This window comes from Corythoichthys intestinalis, chromosome 17 (genome assembly GCF_030265065.1).
Source record: "Corythoichthys intestinalis isolate RoL2023-P3 chromosome 17, ASM3026506v1, whole genome shotgun sequence".
NCBI classification, from domain to species: domain Eukaryota; kingdom Metazoa; phylum Chordata; class Actinopteri; order Syngnathiformes; family Syngnathidae; genus Corythoichthys; species Corythoichthys intestinalis.
The window spans coordinates 41,551,320-41,567,442 of NC_080411.1; the positions used below are offsets into that span (position 1 = coordinate 41,551,320).

General features: G+C 38.8%; 1 protein-coding gene across 8 annotated transcripts in view; it reads left to right on the forward strand.

Annotated features, from left to right (window-relative positions):
- Positions 1-16,123, forward strand: part of cacna1bb (calcium channel, voltage-dependent, N type, alpha 1B subunit, b) — a 411,213-nt gene that overhangs the window by 322,059 nt on the left and 73,031 nt on the right. For all 8 annotated transcript variants that reach the window (XM_057818689.1, XM_057818692.1, XM_057818685.1 and 5 more), the window contains one exon: positions 1,914-1,997. In XM_057818689.1, the coding sequence (XP_057674672.1) occupies positions 1,914-1,997 (84 nt within the window). The remainder of the gene's footprint in view (positions 1-1,913; positions 1,998-16,123) is intronic.

Below are 16,123 nucleotides of genomic sequence, written 5' to 3' on the forward strand. Positions count from 1 at the left end.
GAGTTATCCTTACACTTTAAATGTAACTCGTAGCCATAGTGTAGCATTCATTTTAGCATTAGCATGACGAGCATCCTCTTAAACTCTTACTCTCATCTCGTCGTGACATCCTGTTGGGTTTAATTATTTGAAAATACAGTTCTAGCTGAGTCTGGATAATCATAAAAAGAAGTGTGGTGTTCGTTGATTTGGTTTCACTAGACCAGATTAATCCTTTAAGTCTCAGGTCATCATTGTAAATTTGAAGCTGTTGAAAAACAGTGTTGTTAATAACGGCCTTAGAGTATAACGGCGTCACTAATGGTGTTATTTTCTTCAGTAGTGAGTAATCTAATTACTTTTCTCATCATGGCAACGGCGTTACTGAGGATATAAAGGCGTGCGTTATGCGCTACTACGTTGGCTGAATGACGCGAGAAAAGTCTGTGTGAGACACGGACTCACGGAGACGAGAGAGCAGAGCGGGAGTGGGGAGGAGGAAAGGGACTTGTGACGCGTTTGCAAACGCGATGCTAGGTGACTCCAGTAATACCTGACTGTAGCCGATAGCCTACAAACTACGCTCAGATGATGCTACGGTATATATCACATATATATAGAACTATAACTAGATGACAGACAAGGCGGCGTTAGCACATGTATCGATAACTAGATGCGAAATGATCGACTCACCGGCGTTAGTAAACAGCTGCCATCTTAGAGCAGTAGACTTCTCAGGAAAGGCTCCGTTGTACAGAACCTTTCTAGCGAACCTAAGTAACTTTTTATCTAAAATACTCCCAAATTGGCAAAGACATTGACTTGACTCTATGAGTTTAAAACTTTCACATGTTGAAAGTAGACAGAAGGGAACTAATGCAATAACGGGAGCAATTTTAACAACTTTAACGATTGATTCACAACATTAAATGACTTCCAAACTTCCCAAAGGTTACTATTTTTTTTTGTGTTATGGGAAAAAAACATGAGAGGTAACATCAGTTACTTTGCCAAGTAACTAATTACTCTAACATCCAGTTAACTGAGTTATTAACTCAAATACTTTATGGGAGAAGTAATTAGTAACTCTAATTAATTACTTTTTAAAAGTAAGATTAACAACACTGTTGAAGATTTTTTTTAATTGCCTTTTATAATGTAGGAGCTTTAAAAAAAAAATGTAAAAAGTAAAAATTAATAAAAAATGTAATTTAAAAAAAGTATTTCTGCCCCAAATATCGGCTTACAAAATCGGCTCTGGATGTCGGCAGTCAGCTTTTTTTTTTTTTTTGGCATCGGTATTGGCATCAGCATTTGAAAATCCCATATCGGTTGAACTCTAGTCATGACTGGTGTAGCCCAAAGTAGCGGAGTAAGAGAAGCGTTTCTTCTTCACAAATCTAATCAAGGAAAAAGTATGGCTTAGTAAAACTACTGTTAGAAGTAAATTTTTCTGAAAAAGTTATCCAAGTAAATATCACATGTAACGCGTTGCTACCCACTTCTGCTAATAAGCACATTTAAGAGTAGGAGTCAGACACCACATGGAGCCATCTGGTCTGCACAAGGTGTTTCATCTCAAGCGTAGTTCCATTTCTTAATTAGATTTTATTTTTTTTACACATCATTTAGCTCCACCTGTTTTGTTAGACTTTAGTTTGCGGAATGTATTCAGCCTCTCCCTCCAGGGACTGTATCTACAATGGCAGTCTCCACTTTCATTTTGCTCGAAGCATTTACGAATCATTTTGTATGAAAATTATTTTTATTATTATTATTATTATTATTATTATGAGTCACCAACCGAACCTGAATGAGACTCTTATGAAAACATTAATAAAGATTTCAGTTGGGAGCTGTCATACTCAGCCATTAAATACTCAATGTGACTCTTTCTAGATTAACTGTTCACTGCAAAATTGTTTCAATTATAGAATTACCTGAAAGCAGCCTGGAATGTGTTTGACTTTGTGACGGTCCTGGGAAGCATAACAGACATCCTGGTGACGGAGATTAAGGTAAGACCTGCACCACATCGTGTGATTCTATCAGCATCACCAATCCCTCAATGGTGACTTATTAGTATACTATGCCTGTCTGCAGTAGAAATTCGCCCTTTGCAGAAAGATGTACATGAAATGTAGATAGCTGTTCATCTTGGATGGCAGCATATGTTGCATCAAAGCCTGTATGAACCTTTCAGGATTAATAGTACGCTCGCAGATGTGCAAGTTACCCCTGCCATGGGCATCTGCCCCCCCCCCCCCCCCCCCCCCCACCGTACCATTGCAAAGGATGGCTTTTAAACTGATAACAATCTGGATGGTCCTTTTCCTCCTTTGCCCAGAGACCACAGAATATAACACCTCATATACACTATATGGAATATTCTTCGTCCTTTTCAGTTGAGTTAAGGAAGGTCAGCCGGTCTACCGGATGATTCCATTTACGGGTGAATCGAGTTGCACGATACAGTGGTATGAAAAAGTATCGGAACCTTATGGAATTTCTCACATTTCTGCCCAAAATCACCATCAAATGTGATCTGATCTTTGTCAAAATCACACAGATGAAAAAAACAGTGTCTGCTTCAACTGAAACCACCCAAACATTTATAGGTTTTCATATTTTATATAGGATAACACGCAAACAATGACAGAAGGGGGAATAATGAGTAAGTGAACCCTCTCTCTCAGGAGACTTAAAGAGCAATTGAAACACATTTTACCTAACAATTTAAGTCTGGTGTGTGCCCAATCACTGATGAGTGGTTTAAAGCTGCACTGCCTACTATAAAATACACACCTGGTAAGAAATGTCTTGATGAGAAGCATTGTCTGATGCATCACAGCTCGGTCAAAAGAGCTGTCTGAAGACCTGCGATCAAGGATTGTTGATTTGTATAACGCTCGGAAAGTCTGGATTTTCATCAATCGACTGTCAGAGAAGTTGTCTAGAAATGGAGAGATTATGGCACTGTTGCTTCTCTCCCAAGGAGTGGCCGTCCACCAAAGATGAGGCCAAGAGTTCAGCGCATAATACTCATGGAGGTAAAAAAGAACCCTAGAGTGTCTGCTAAAGACTTACAGTAATCACTGGCCACACAAAAATACACACGGTCTCAGGCTTCAACTGGGACCGTGTGCTTTGGTCAAATGAGACCAAGATTAAGCTTTTTGGCAACAAACACTCAAAGTGGGTCTGACGTGCCACGAAAGATGCACATGCTGAAAAGCACCTCATACCCACTGTGAAGTATGAGGGTGGGTCAGTGATGCTGTTTCGCTTCCAAAGGCCCTGGGAACCTTGTTAGGGTGCATGGCATCATGGATGCTTTGAATACCAGGACATTTTAAATCAAAATCTGTTGTACTCTGCCCAAAAGCTGAAGATGGGTCATCACTGGGTCTTTCAGCAAGACAATGACCCTAAACATATGATCAAATCTACACAGAAATGGTTCACCAGACACAAAATCAAGCTCCTCCCATGGCCATCTCAGTCCCCAGATCTTGTTTTGTTGGCAAAAGGTGGTTGTACAAAGTATTAACTAAAAATTGTGACACACATTATTTGATGTCAAATATTTTTTTCTTTATGTGGGATTTTTTCCCCACTGAATGAATGCACTTGTATTGAAGGTTGGATTTTTCTCTTTTTTTCCATTATGGTCCCATATTATTTGAATAAAAAGAAAATATATTAGAATCTAAAAAACACATCTTTTTCAGGGGTGCCAATAATTATGGAGGGCACTGTAAATATTTTGTGGACTGATTAAACCAAAGTTAAATTGTTTGAGAGTAACACAAAACGACATGTGTGGAGGAAAAATAGAACATCTCACCAACATCAACACCTCATCCCCACCTTGAAGCGTGGTGGAGGGAGCATCATGATTTGGGGCAGTTTTGCTGCCTTAGGGCCTGGAAAACTTGCAATTATTAATAGAAGAATGAATTCAAAAGTTGATCTGGTATTTTTGCAAGAAAACTTGAGACAGTCTGTCAGACAGTTGAAGTTAATAATAGGATGGATGCTGCAACAAGACAATGATCCAAAACACAGAAGTAAATCAACTTCAGAATGGGTTTAGACGAAGAAAATACACGTTCTGGAGTGGCCAAGTCAAAGTCCAGACTTGAATCCCATTGAGATGCTGTGGCATGAGCTAAAGACAGAGATTCATGCCAGACATCTCAGGAATCTGACTGAACTACAGTAGTTTTGTAGAGAAGAGTGGGCCAACATTAGTAGTGATCGATGTGCCAGACTGATGTGCAGCTACAGAAAACGTCTGGTTGAAGTTATTGCTGCCAAAGGGGGGGCGGCACAAAATATTAAATGTAATGGTTCACTTACTCATTTTTCCCCTTCTGTCATTTTTTACATTGTATCCTCATTAAAATATGTAAACCTATAAATATTTGGGTGTTTTTAGTCAAAGCAGACACTGTTTTTTCATTTGTGTGATTTTGACAAAGATCAGATTGATGGTGATTTTCTCGAGAAATGTGAGAAATTTGAAAAGGTTCAGATACTTTTTTACCACCGTAGCTAACATTTTACAGTTATTATTACTTCACGTTTTTGTCAAGGATTGCGGAAGTGTTCAAGAGCCGCAGGGTTAAAGACTGGTCTCACTAAGAAACAAGTCAACAACTTCCGGGTCACAACACATTGAAAATGATACAGAACAAGAACGAATAGAAAAAAAAAAATACCATCATACCATAATAATTCTCTCATATTCTATTTTTAACCCTCCTGTTACCCGAATTTTGCCGGGTCAGTTTGAACCAAGGATGCGCAATGTGCAAGTGTAAAAAAAATATTTAAAAGGTTAAGCTCAAACTAATTGGCTGCTATTGACGGCAATAGACGTTCGATCCATTTTGACTGTCAAAATGGATCGGACGTCTATGGCCATTATTGGAAATGAAAGTTAAATGTGTCAGAAGCGAAATTTTTAAAACTTTAATCTAATTGTGCCACTAACCTTGATTAAGCCAAGAACAACATTTTTAATACCCAAAAATACCTACTTTTCTTTCCAAAAAGCTGGGTCAATTTGACTTCTAGCATTAAATATCCTCATATAAAATAACCCCGCTAATAATTTCATTTAAAAAAAAAAAAAAATGTGTTACTATGTTTAATAAATAAAAAAAAAAGATGATTTAAAACAGGAAAAAAACAGCTCAATTTGATCTCTGTGAGTAAACGTCCAGATGAAAAAAAAAAAATCACAGCTAGCATTTTCACTTTAAAAGATGTGTTCAAATTTAAAACGGATCAATGTGACCATTCGATGTAACAGGAGCAGTTTTGTTTTTGGCAGCCATTTTAATTTTAGTCTTAGTCTTTTGGACAAAATCACACATACTTATTAGTCTTAGGCATATTTTAGTAATTTCAAAATGTATTAGCTTTAGTCTAGTTTTAGTAGACGAAAACTCAAAAAATTTAAGACTAGTATTGGTTGACAGATACACAAAGTTAAAAAGAAAAAAAAAAAAATGTTCCAGCAATTTCGAATGAACATTGGCAGTCAAAAGTAAGCACTTATTTTCCACAACACTAGCTTTATTTAGTAAGATTTACACAATGAATGCAGTAAAATAATATTCCTGCTGTGCAGGAAGGTACAAGTCATATGTACGTAGCTTACAATTTTATAAAGAACTTAAGGAAACATACCTACATAACATGTTTGGAAATTAAAATGGGCTAAGCCCCGAAAACTGTAAAACATCACAAAACTAATAACCAATCCCTGGCCCACTTAGAACACATCCAAATTGAATTGCACTGTGTAACCCTTCTCCCCATGTGAAAAAAAAAACAGCCTGCATGAAACGTGAAGGGTCGTTACGCAAAGTGCAAAACAATACAATATACACAGCAGTAATGGGCTAGCCGAATTAAAAAAAAAAACAAGAATATATATTGGACTCGACTATAGTCAACACTATTATTACTGTTACAAGCACAGTTCATGTGCTAATGCTAAATTGAAAAGTTCACTAAAACACTTTTTTTTCCCACCACTCTTCAACATAACTGAAATAACAACAGAACTCTTATCACAAATCTTTGTCCATAACAGTATTGTCCTGGCTGGTTTAGTAATTTTACGTGTGGAATTTTCCACATTGTTTAGCGCACATCAAACACGAACTCAATTTAGCACATATAGGAAACTCACCAGGAAACTTTCCTCCCCTTAGCTCAATACGCACTGGACTCGTCTCTAACACCTTCTAGCTTAAAATAAAATGTGAATGACTGACGTTAAATTATCAGGGAGTGTTATTTTTCTTAGACAACTTACTTGGAAGCTTCTGGAAGTTTTTTTTACCATCTAAAGTCTACCTCTAGGTATTTTCTCCCCCCGGGGGGCGTGCACAAATCACGTGAATGATGGCTCGAAAGCAGGCTGACAGCACCAAAAAAAAAAAAAAAACATGCACAACTATCAAGTGTCACAAATTGTGAATACAGCACATTTTCATGTCAATTGGCAATCTTTTCGTCACATTAGACGCGTTTTCGGTCCGTCATCATGAAAGAAATGTTTTCACTGTCGTCATCGTTGACGAAAACAACACTGAACAGGAGGGTTAATTTAAAAACACAATCAAGACAGCGAAAAATAGGCCGCCGTTATTTGTATTCTGATTTTTGATTTGAAACGAGAAATGAAATAACATATACCATTTCCCGATTTTGGATTTTAAACAAGTCAAAATGACACTCAGTAGTGTGTATGACCTCCGTGTGCCTGTATGACCTCCCTAAAATGCCTTGGTATGCTCCTGATGATGTGACGGATGTTCTCCTGAGGGATCTTCTCCCAGATCTAGACGAGGGCATCAGTGAGCTCCTGGACAGTCTAAGGAGCAACTTGGCAGCCTGTAGGAGATTCCACGAGACAGTTAGTTACTCCAGGAGAGCTGGAGAGGGCCATAGAACGTCCTTGAACCCTCAGTAGGATCAGTATCCACTCCTTCGTTCAAGGAGGAACAGGGTGAGCGCTGCCAGAACCCTACAAAATAACCTCCAGCAGGCCATTGGTGTGAATGTTTCTGACCAAACAATTAGGAACGGGCTCCATGAGGATGGCCTGAGGGCCTGACATCCTGTCGTGAGCCCCATGCTCACTGCCCATCACAGTAGAGCTCAATTGGCATTGGCCATAGGCCACCAGAATTTGCAACTACACCACTGGCTCTGTGCTCTTAACCGATGAAAGTAGGTTCAATCTGAGCGCATGCGACAGACGTGAAAGGGTCCAGAGATGCCCTGGGAGAACGTTATGCCGCCTGTCAAATTCAAATACGAATCCTTCGGAGGACATTTATACACATTACATAAAATAAGGAGAGAAGGCACTCAAATTAATTGAACAGGTTGCAAGGAGAGCGGAGGGAAGCTATACGATGCATAATATATGATGAATAAACGTTGATTTTCTATCAAAATCATCAATATGGTTGACATCGAAATTTTCGACGTCAAGTGACGTTGAAACAACGTTGTTCTATGATATGTCAGGCGATGGTTGAGTTAACATTGTTTTATAGTTGATGAACTCATGTTGACAAATAGTAGATTTATGATTGACCGGGAAATATGATTGAAAAGTCATTGAATTATGGATGAGCGGGCGTTTTGTTCGAAAACATAGCCTTTACTCAGCGTTGTTCCAATATTATTAATAATCGAAATGACGTTTAGGTTTTGTAAGGATTTCAATGTTGAAACAACATTAAATGAGGGTGCAAAAGTGACGTTTATTCCACGATATAAGGTCGACAGTGGAATGTTGATGCTATCTGGGAATTATCAACATAGCAAGCTGGAAATAGCTTAATCAAACTGAAAACATAACCCAATTAAATTGCTAATGGATTGTAAAGCCTAGGAAGAGAGTCCATCGTCCATCTTTGGAAATGTGTGGTTTATTTTGTTGCCGATGTTAGGGTCCGCAAATGCGGAAACAAGGTTGTACCTCAAAGCAAAAAACAACAGAGGGATGCATTTAAGTTTAATAAATACAAACAAAAATACACGTGATCGAGAAAAAGTGGGAACAACACAATGGGTCTGTGACAGTAGGTCGATGGGGATCAATATTAATAACCTAAGCGGTAGTCAGAGAGCCGATAAGACAGCAAAACAAATACACTCAAATACCAGCACAACGTAGAGGATTTCAAAACAAGGGGGCCAGACGAACACGCTTGCAAATGCACGAAATTCGAGAGGTGTCGAATAGCTCCCAGCAAGTTAATATGTCGGCACCCTTCTTTTGGATCGCCTGGGCTCAAATACAGGCTCAATGAGCTTGAATTGGCTGCAGTTAAGACGTCGGGAGTGCTCCTACAACGCTAGCAGCCCTCCCAGCAAAGAAACAGCCAGTGGGCTATACGGGACAATTCTGTGAAAGTGTCCAACCCGCGTCATTTCCGGGATATCTCTCCATACGTGAAATCAATGACGCGAATAAATCCTTCGTCACCTTACACGGGAGTTTACCTGGATATCTGTGTGAAAGTGGCTTATGTGTGTGCTATAGGTGAAATTAATACAGGCGTTTCAAAGCATTTAGACCAGGGGTGCCCAATCCCGGTCCTCGAGAGCCCCTATCCAGCTTGTTTTCCGTGTCTCACTCCTTTAACACACCTGAATCAAATGATCAGCAAGCTCTGGAGCAGCCTGATAACGATTCTGATTAGTTGATTCAGGTGTGTTAAGTGGAGGGAGACATGGAAAACAAGCTGGATAGGGGCTCTCGAGGACTGGGATTGGGCACCCCTGATTTAGACATAGCGAGACTGGTCCTGAGCAGGCCAGTTGGTAAAACAAAACAAAACAAAACATTTCTTCATTGCGAGGCAAGACAAGCAAAGTATTATTCATTGCGTGCAGCAATTGATGTAAAGCAAATACATAATAAACATCTCAATAATCGCCACATCACTGCCTGCAACTTCATTCAGCATGACCGGTGTGGTGGTGGGTCAGTGGTCATGGGAGGCATATCCCTTGAAGGACATACAGACCTCTACAGGTTAGATAAATGCACCCTTACTGCAATTGGGTTTCGGGATGAAATCCTTGGACCCATTGTGCAGTGGGACCTAGGTTCCTCCAGGTCCATGACAATGTCCTACTCATGTGGCTGGAGTTTGCAAGCAGTTCCTGAAGAAAGAAGGAATTGATAACATTCACCGGCCCCCATGTTCACTTGATCTAAACCCAGTGGAACACCTCTGGGACCTTATGTTTTGGTCCATCTGGCACAGCCAGGTTGCTCCTCAGACTGTCCAAGACCTCAGTGATGCCCTGGTCCAGATCTGGGAGGAGATGCCCCAGGACACACTCCGTCATTTAATTAGAAGCATGCCCAGACATTGTAGGGAGGTCATAAAGGCACGCGTAGGCCACACACACCACTGAGCCTCATTTTGACTTGTGTGACATTACATCAAAGTTGGATCAGCCTGGTGTGTGTTTTTCCACTTTCATTTTGAGTAGCACTCCAAATCCAGACCTCCATGGGTTGATACATTTGATTTTCATTGATAATTTTTGTGTGATTATTTTGTCAGCACATTCAACTATGGAAAGAACAACGTATTTCATAAAAATATTTCATTCATTCATATCTACAATGTGTTGCTTTAGTGTTCCCTTTTTTAGCAGTATAGTTGGGTTGCATTTATTCAACATTGCATTTTATTTTGATACTGTATATGTTTTACTAAGCATATCAACATGGTCTGAACTATGCACCTACAGAAGTTTTCTATAAATTGGACCATGTCAACTCTTAAAATCTTCCTTTTGGCCACTTGTTGAAAATAACCACTTTTAGCATTCATCATATGTGTATTTCAATATGGCCGTCTCCCCTAATTCACTGAGTTAAGAAAGGCAGTATATTAGAACTGAACCAATTTTTGGACCGATTAATGGATTGGAGGACTTTATTGTGGCTTTCTGTGTGGCAAATGCAGTTTCTATCTTTGTGTGCCTTTCTCATCATGTGATTGTGGTCTGCACTCTGTCTCTTTTCCCTCCCATTCCTTTCTCCGTTTCTCTTTGTCACTCTATCCATCCTCTGCTACGTCTTTCCTGGCGCCTGTGCCTTCACTCTGCCCTCCCTGTCACAACTGACACAGACGGTAAGTGGCTTTTCTTGTCAGCTATTGGCGCTTCAATTTTTCTTCCAGTGGTTTGTTTTTATCTTGCTTTAAAAAGTCAAGTGTTTTCTCAGTGTGAGATATTACTGAGAAATAAGAGATGACAATGTGATGGATCCCAATTTGATGAACGTAATAAGCGAGCTATGGAAGGCCAACTAAAAAGCATTGCAAAAGGACAGTTGGCCAAGTCTCATATTTATTTTGTTCTGTTTAAAACTTAGAAAAATTAACACTGAAATTAAAATGTGAAATACATTTTAGGGGAATCACTCGATATATGATGATCAGGGAGAAAAAAATACATTAGCGGCTCGCTCCACGTGCACAGTAGGATCGCGACAGATGGATGAGTACTTATGTGAATCTACACACTTACCTTTGACGATGACAGTCTGACACAGTTGAAGTCCCAACAAATCCATTTTACTCAACTACAGCAGGCATTGTTTTCACATCACTTCCAGTCTGCTGCTGAGAATGTTTTGGCCCAAAATGACATTGCCTGTACACTGATGAATTATTAAATTTGGATGAATCAGAGTACTGTGTTATGACTAGTGATGGCACATACAGTGGTACCTCTACTTATGAACGTCTCTACATACAGAATTTTCAGGTTAAGACATGCCTCGACGGGAAAATATTGCCTCTTGTTACGGACGAAATTTCAGGATTCGAAAGGCAAAAATACAGTATGGCTGGTACTCGCAGCTAACATACATATAGCTGCTCTGTCGTTGACTATTGCCTAGCATTCCTGGCATATACTTGGCTAAGAGGGAGCTCTACTGTAATTGTATGTGTGTATCTCAGCGTCCTCTTCATTCGCCCCTCGTGTTCCGACGGCTTTACATCAGTGTATTAACTTTTACTCTTTATTCTTTTTTTTCTTACATTATGCACAACTCTGATTATATGTTTATTGTAGGGCTGTCAAACGATTACATTTTTTAATCGAGTTAATCACAGCTTAAAAATTAATCAATCGTAATTAATCACAATTCAAACCATCTCTAAAATATGCCATATTTTTCTGTAAATTACTGTTGAAATGGAAAGATAAGACACAAGACGGATATATACGTACATACAACATACTGTACATAAGTACTGTGTTTGTTTGATATAACAATAAATCCACAAGATGGCATTAACAATATTAACATTATTTCTGTTAAAGGGATCCACAGATAGAAAGACTTGTAGTTCTTAAAAGATAAATGTTAGTACAAGTTATAGTAATTTTATATTAAAACCCCTTTTAAGGTTTTCGTTTTAATAAAATTTGTAAAATTTTCAATCAAAATATAAACTAGTAGCATGCCATTGTTGACGTCGCCGAGTGGTGACGTCACATGGGCTCCGTGCAGTTCTTCCACAGTGTCTTTAACTACGTAAGATAGAGATTGAAATACACCACAAGGTGTACATGGCGAAATTTAAATTAGTTAGAGATCTAGCCAACGAGTGCGTTTTGCCCCTCGACTGACGTCGTAGTTCCCGGGTTCATTGTATCTTGCGTTCATTTGAGTGTTGGCTTCGCAACGTACGAGACCTCTGACGGTTTATATATTGTGACTAAATATTGCCATCCAGTGTATTTGTTGAGCTAAACGAAATGTTTGAATAGAATTTGATCAAAGTCTGAGTAAGTTTTATGTGTATTTCGCATAGCTATTTGGATTGGGAATGCCAGTTCACTTTGCATTGTTGTTTAACTGTGTGAGAATAGGGCCTCATTAATACAGATTGAGGCGCTTTTCTTTTTGTGAACATTATTTTTATTTATTTTTTTGAGAGATAGGAATATTATTTTGTTGTGCTTTCACTAAATAATACTTATGTTTGTTGTGAAGGAGTTGCCGAAGCTTATACCAATAAATGGAGCGGTCCAATGAATGCCTGTGTCCACTCGCCTTTCTATGCGTCTTATTATGTGCAAAAAACGGCGTCATTGTAATCTGTTTGAGGCAATGCTTGAGTGGGTCATTCCACGCGCGCATTAAATGTGTCAAATGTTTTAACGTGATTCATTTAAAAAATTAATTACTGCCCGTTAAAGTGATAAATTTGGCAGCACTAGTTTATTGTGCAATAATCTGACTGTAAGATGTATTTGTTACATGTTTTGATGCATTTTTATGCATTATAAAAGATTTACAGTCATGTGAAAAAATTAGGACACCCCATTAAATATTAAGTTCTTTATGAAGAAATGTTCATATATCAGTGTCTGATGTTGTTTTTCTTTATCTCTAGAAAAGAAATTGATTTAATTGCAGGTAAACAATAAAAATTTACATTTTTTACTCATAAAACCAAATTTATCAACAAAAACGCATATTCTAACTAAGGAAAAAGTTAGGACACCCTACCGCCTATTAGCTATTGTTACCCCCTTTGGCTGCAATAACTTCAGTGAGCTTTTTGTAGCCATCTACCAGTCTTTGACATCGGTCTGAAGAAAGTTTGCCCCACTCCTCAACGCAGAATACTTTCAACGGTGACTGACTGTTGGAGTGAAAACACCATAGTCAGATCAAAGGAGCTGTCTGAGGCCTTCAGAAAGAAGATTGTAGAAGCTTATAAGTCTGGTAAGGGATTTCAAAAGATCTCAAAAGAATATAAAATCAGCCATTCCTCTGTCCAGAAAATAGTCTACAAGTGGAGGACATTCATAACAACTGCCAACATGCCTAGGTCTGGCCGTTCAAGCAACTTCACCCCGAGAGCAGACCGCAAGATTCTAAAAGGATTCTCCTAAAACCCTAAAATGTCATCACGGGACCTACAGCAGGCTCTTGCTAATGTTGATGTGAATGTGCATGCCTCTATTAAAAAAGAGGCTTCACAAGTTTAACCTTCATGGGAGGTGTTCAAGGAGGAAACCTTTGCTCTCCAAGAAGAACATGAAGGCCAGACTGAAGTTTGCCTGAGTGAATGTAGACAAAGACCAGCACTTCTGGATAAATGTTCTTTGGACAGATGAATCTAAAATTTAATTATTTGGACACCAGAACAGAGGACATGTTTGGCGTAAACCCAATACAGCATTCCAGGAAAAGAACTTCATACCAACTGTGAAGCATGGAGGTGGTAGTGTCATGGTTTGGGGATGCTTTGCTACAGCAGGACCTGGCCAGCTCACCATCACAAATTCCACCATGAATTCTATGGTGTATCAGAGGGTGCTTGAGGAACATGAGAGATCATCTGTGAAAAAAATTAAAGCTGAAGCAAAACCGGACCCTGCAACATGACAATGACCAAAAACATGTCGGTAAATCCACTCTGGACTGGCTGAAAAGGAAGAAATTAGTCCTGGAATGGCGGAGTCAAAGCCCAGATCTTAATCCTACTGAGATGCTGTGGGGTGACTTCAAACGGGCTGTAAATGCAAGAAACCCCTCAAACATCCCTCAGTGTATTCTGCGTTGAGGAGTGGGGGAAACTTTCTTCAGACTGATGTCAAAGACTGGCAGATGGCTACAAACTGCGTGTCACTGAAGTTATTTCAGCCAAAGGAGGTAACACTAGCTACTACGACTAGGTGGTAGGGTGTCCTAACTTTTTCCTTAGTTAGAATATGCATTTTTGTTGATCAATTTGGTTTAATGAGTAAAACAATGTTAATTTTTGTTGTTTACATGCTATTAAATCACTTGATTTGCTATTAAATCACTTTATTTTCCAGAGATCAAGAAAAACAAGATCAGACATTGATATGTGAACATTTCTTAATAATAAAGAATTGAATATTTTATGGGGTGTCCTAATTTTTTACATGACTGTATGGCTGAATTTTGGGGTTCTAGAAAAAGATTAGGGCATATACAGTAAATTGAAAACGCGTCTCTACTTACAGAATTTTGAAGTTACGAAACTACTTCCAGAACCAATTAATTTCGTAAGTAGAGGTACCACTGGATGTGCATTCTTAAAAAAAATAAAATAAAGAGAATAGAATAAAAGAGAATAAAAAAGAAAAGACGATTTAACTAATCTTTTAGCTAGCAATAGTGCTAATGCCAGGGTTTTCGAAGCTATATTAAACTTTCCATGCACAGCGTTTATTATATAGAATTACATTATCAATATAGTTGTCCGATAATTACTTTTCAACCGACAACCGATATCCAACTCCAAAAACCCGATACCGATATATGTGGTCATGGACATATTATTATACCTGATTGTACTGTGATGCCCCAGTAGATGCTTTAATAATGATAATGCTCACATAACAAATCCCATTAGTTTGTAGACATCTAATTGTCACTAATCATAACTGCTGTGCTAAGCTGTGACCAGATGTTGTACAAAGGCAGAAGGCCTCTACATTCACTTTGAAGGCAACGTGCATATTGGCCCAAAACTGATCATGAAAAACTGATGTTGATATTATCCAACGTCATTTTAAAGTGCTTTAATCAAATTTATCAACAACTCTAATTTACGGAAGCGCAGAGCTGCCAGTGTTAGTAAAACATTTCTACCAGGGCTTTCTCATTTTTACGTATTGACAACTCGTTTCAACCAATTGCTAACCTCATTTTAACGTATTGATAACCTCGTCTTAATGAAGAGCCAATTCGTTTCAACATATTTGCAAACTTGTTTCAACGACTAGTTAGTGGTGAAGGCTAAATGCTAAAAACATTACCTTTTCCCATAGTTCCTCAGGATTTGGGCATGCACAGTTGTACTCAGTTAAGGTAGCGCCTCTCCGTCATGTTGTCATAAGCATGCTGCATTCGAGGAAGGTGGAAAGCCGGAGTTTTTCAACCTCCAACCAGGAAAAATATAATTGGAACACCACTCGAACAGGGAGATCCTATACAGTGAATCAGCTTAAAGAATTTACAGATATTTTTATAATGACTTTCAGCAAGGATGTAAGTACAGAAGCAGTTTACAGTGTGTGCTATTTATCTCAGCGGTCATTTTTCCTGAACTATTTGATCACTAACGAGAAGGCAGGTTTCCCAGAGATCAAAATGTCTTTTAATGGCCAAGATAAAAAACAACATGTCACGATCAAACATATTTGTTGTTTACATTTGCCTGGCATGCTTTGAGGTCGCACTTCCCACCTTCCTTGAATGCAATATTTTTCCTGCACCTGCTGTGTACAACGGCGTTTGCCCAAACCCTGAAAACCTATGGGAAAAGGTAATGTTTTTAGCATTTAGCATTCGCTACTAACTAGTCGCTGAAACCAGTTTACCAATATGTTGAAACAAGGTTGGCACTTCATTAACAAGAGGTTATCAATACGTTAAAATGAGATGTTAATACATTAAAACGAGGTTAGCAATACATTAATACAAGTTTAGCAATAGGTTGAAATGAGTTGTCAATAGTTTGAAAGGAGCTGGCAACACGTTGAAACGAGAAAGCCCTGGTAGAAATTCCGTACTATTTACACCAGGGGTGCTCAAGTCCAGTTCTCGAGAGCCCCTATCCAGCTTGTTTTCCATTTCTCCCTCCTCCAACACACCTGACTCAAATAATCAGAATCATTATCAGGCTCCTTCAGAGCTTGCTGATGAGCTGATAATTTTGATTCAGGTGTGTTCAAGGAGGGAGACATGGAAAACAAGCTGGATAGGGGCTCTCGAGGACCGGACTTGGGCACCCCGATTTACACCATGTAACACATATTTTGTTCCCAGGTTCTAGGTGGTATTTCCTAGTTTGTTACGTTGCATTGACATATAAAACCACTTTTGTTTCCTCCAAAAGTTTGGTTTTGTGGTCATGACTTTGAACTTCTATTTTCTACTTTTCTTTACTGTTGTACTTTCGAATGCTTTTACTGTATATGTGTATACATGTAGATTTCCCTCCTTGTTTTATGGACTTAGTTTGACCTGAAACACGAAGAAATTACATTTAACAAACATTTTCTGCCCAACTAGGACGTAAAA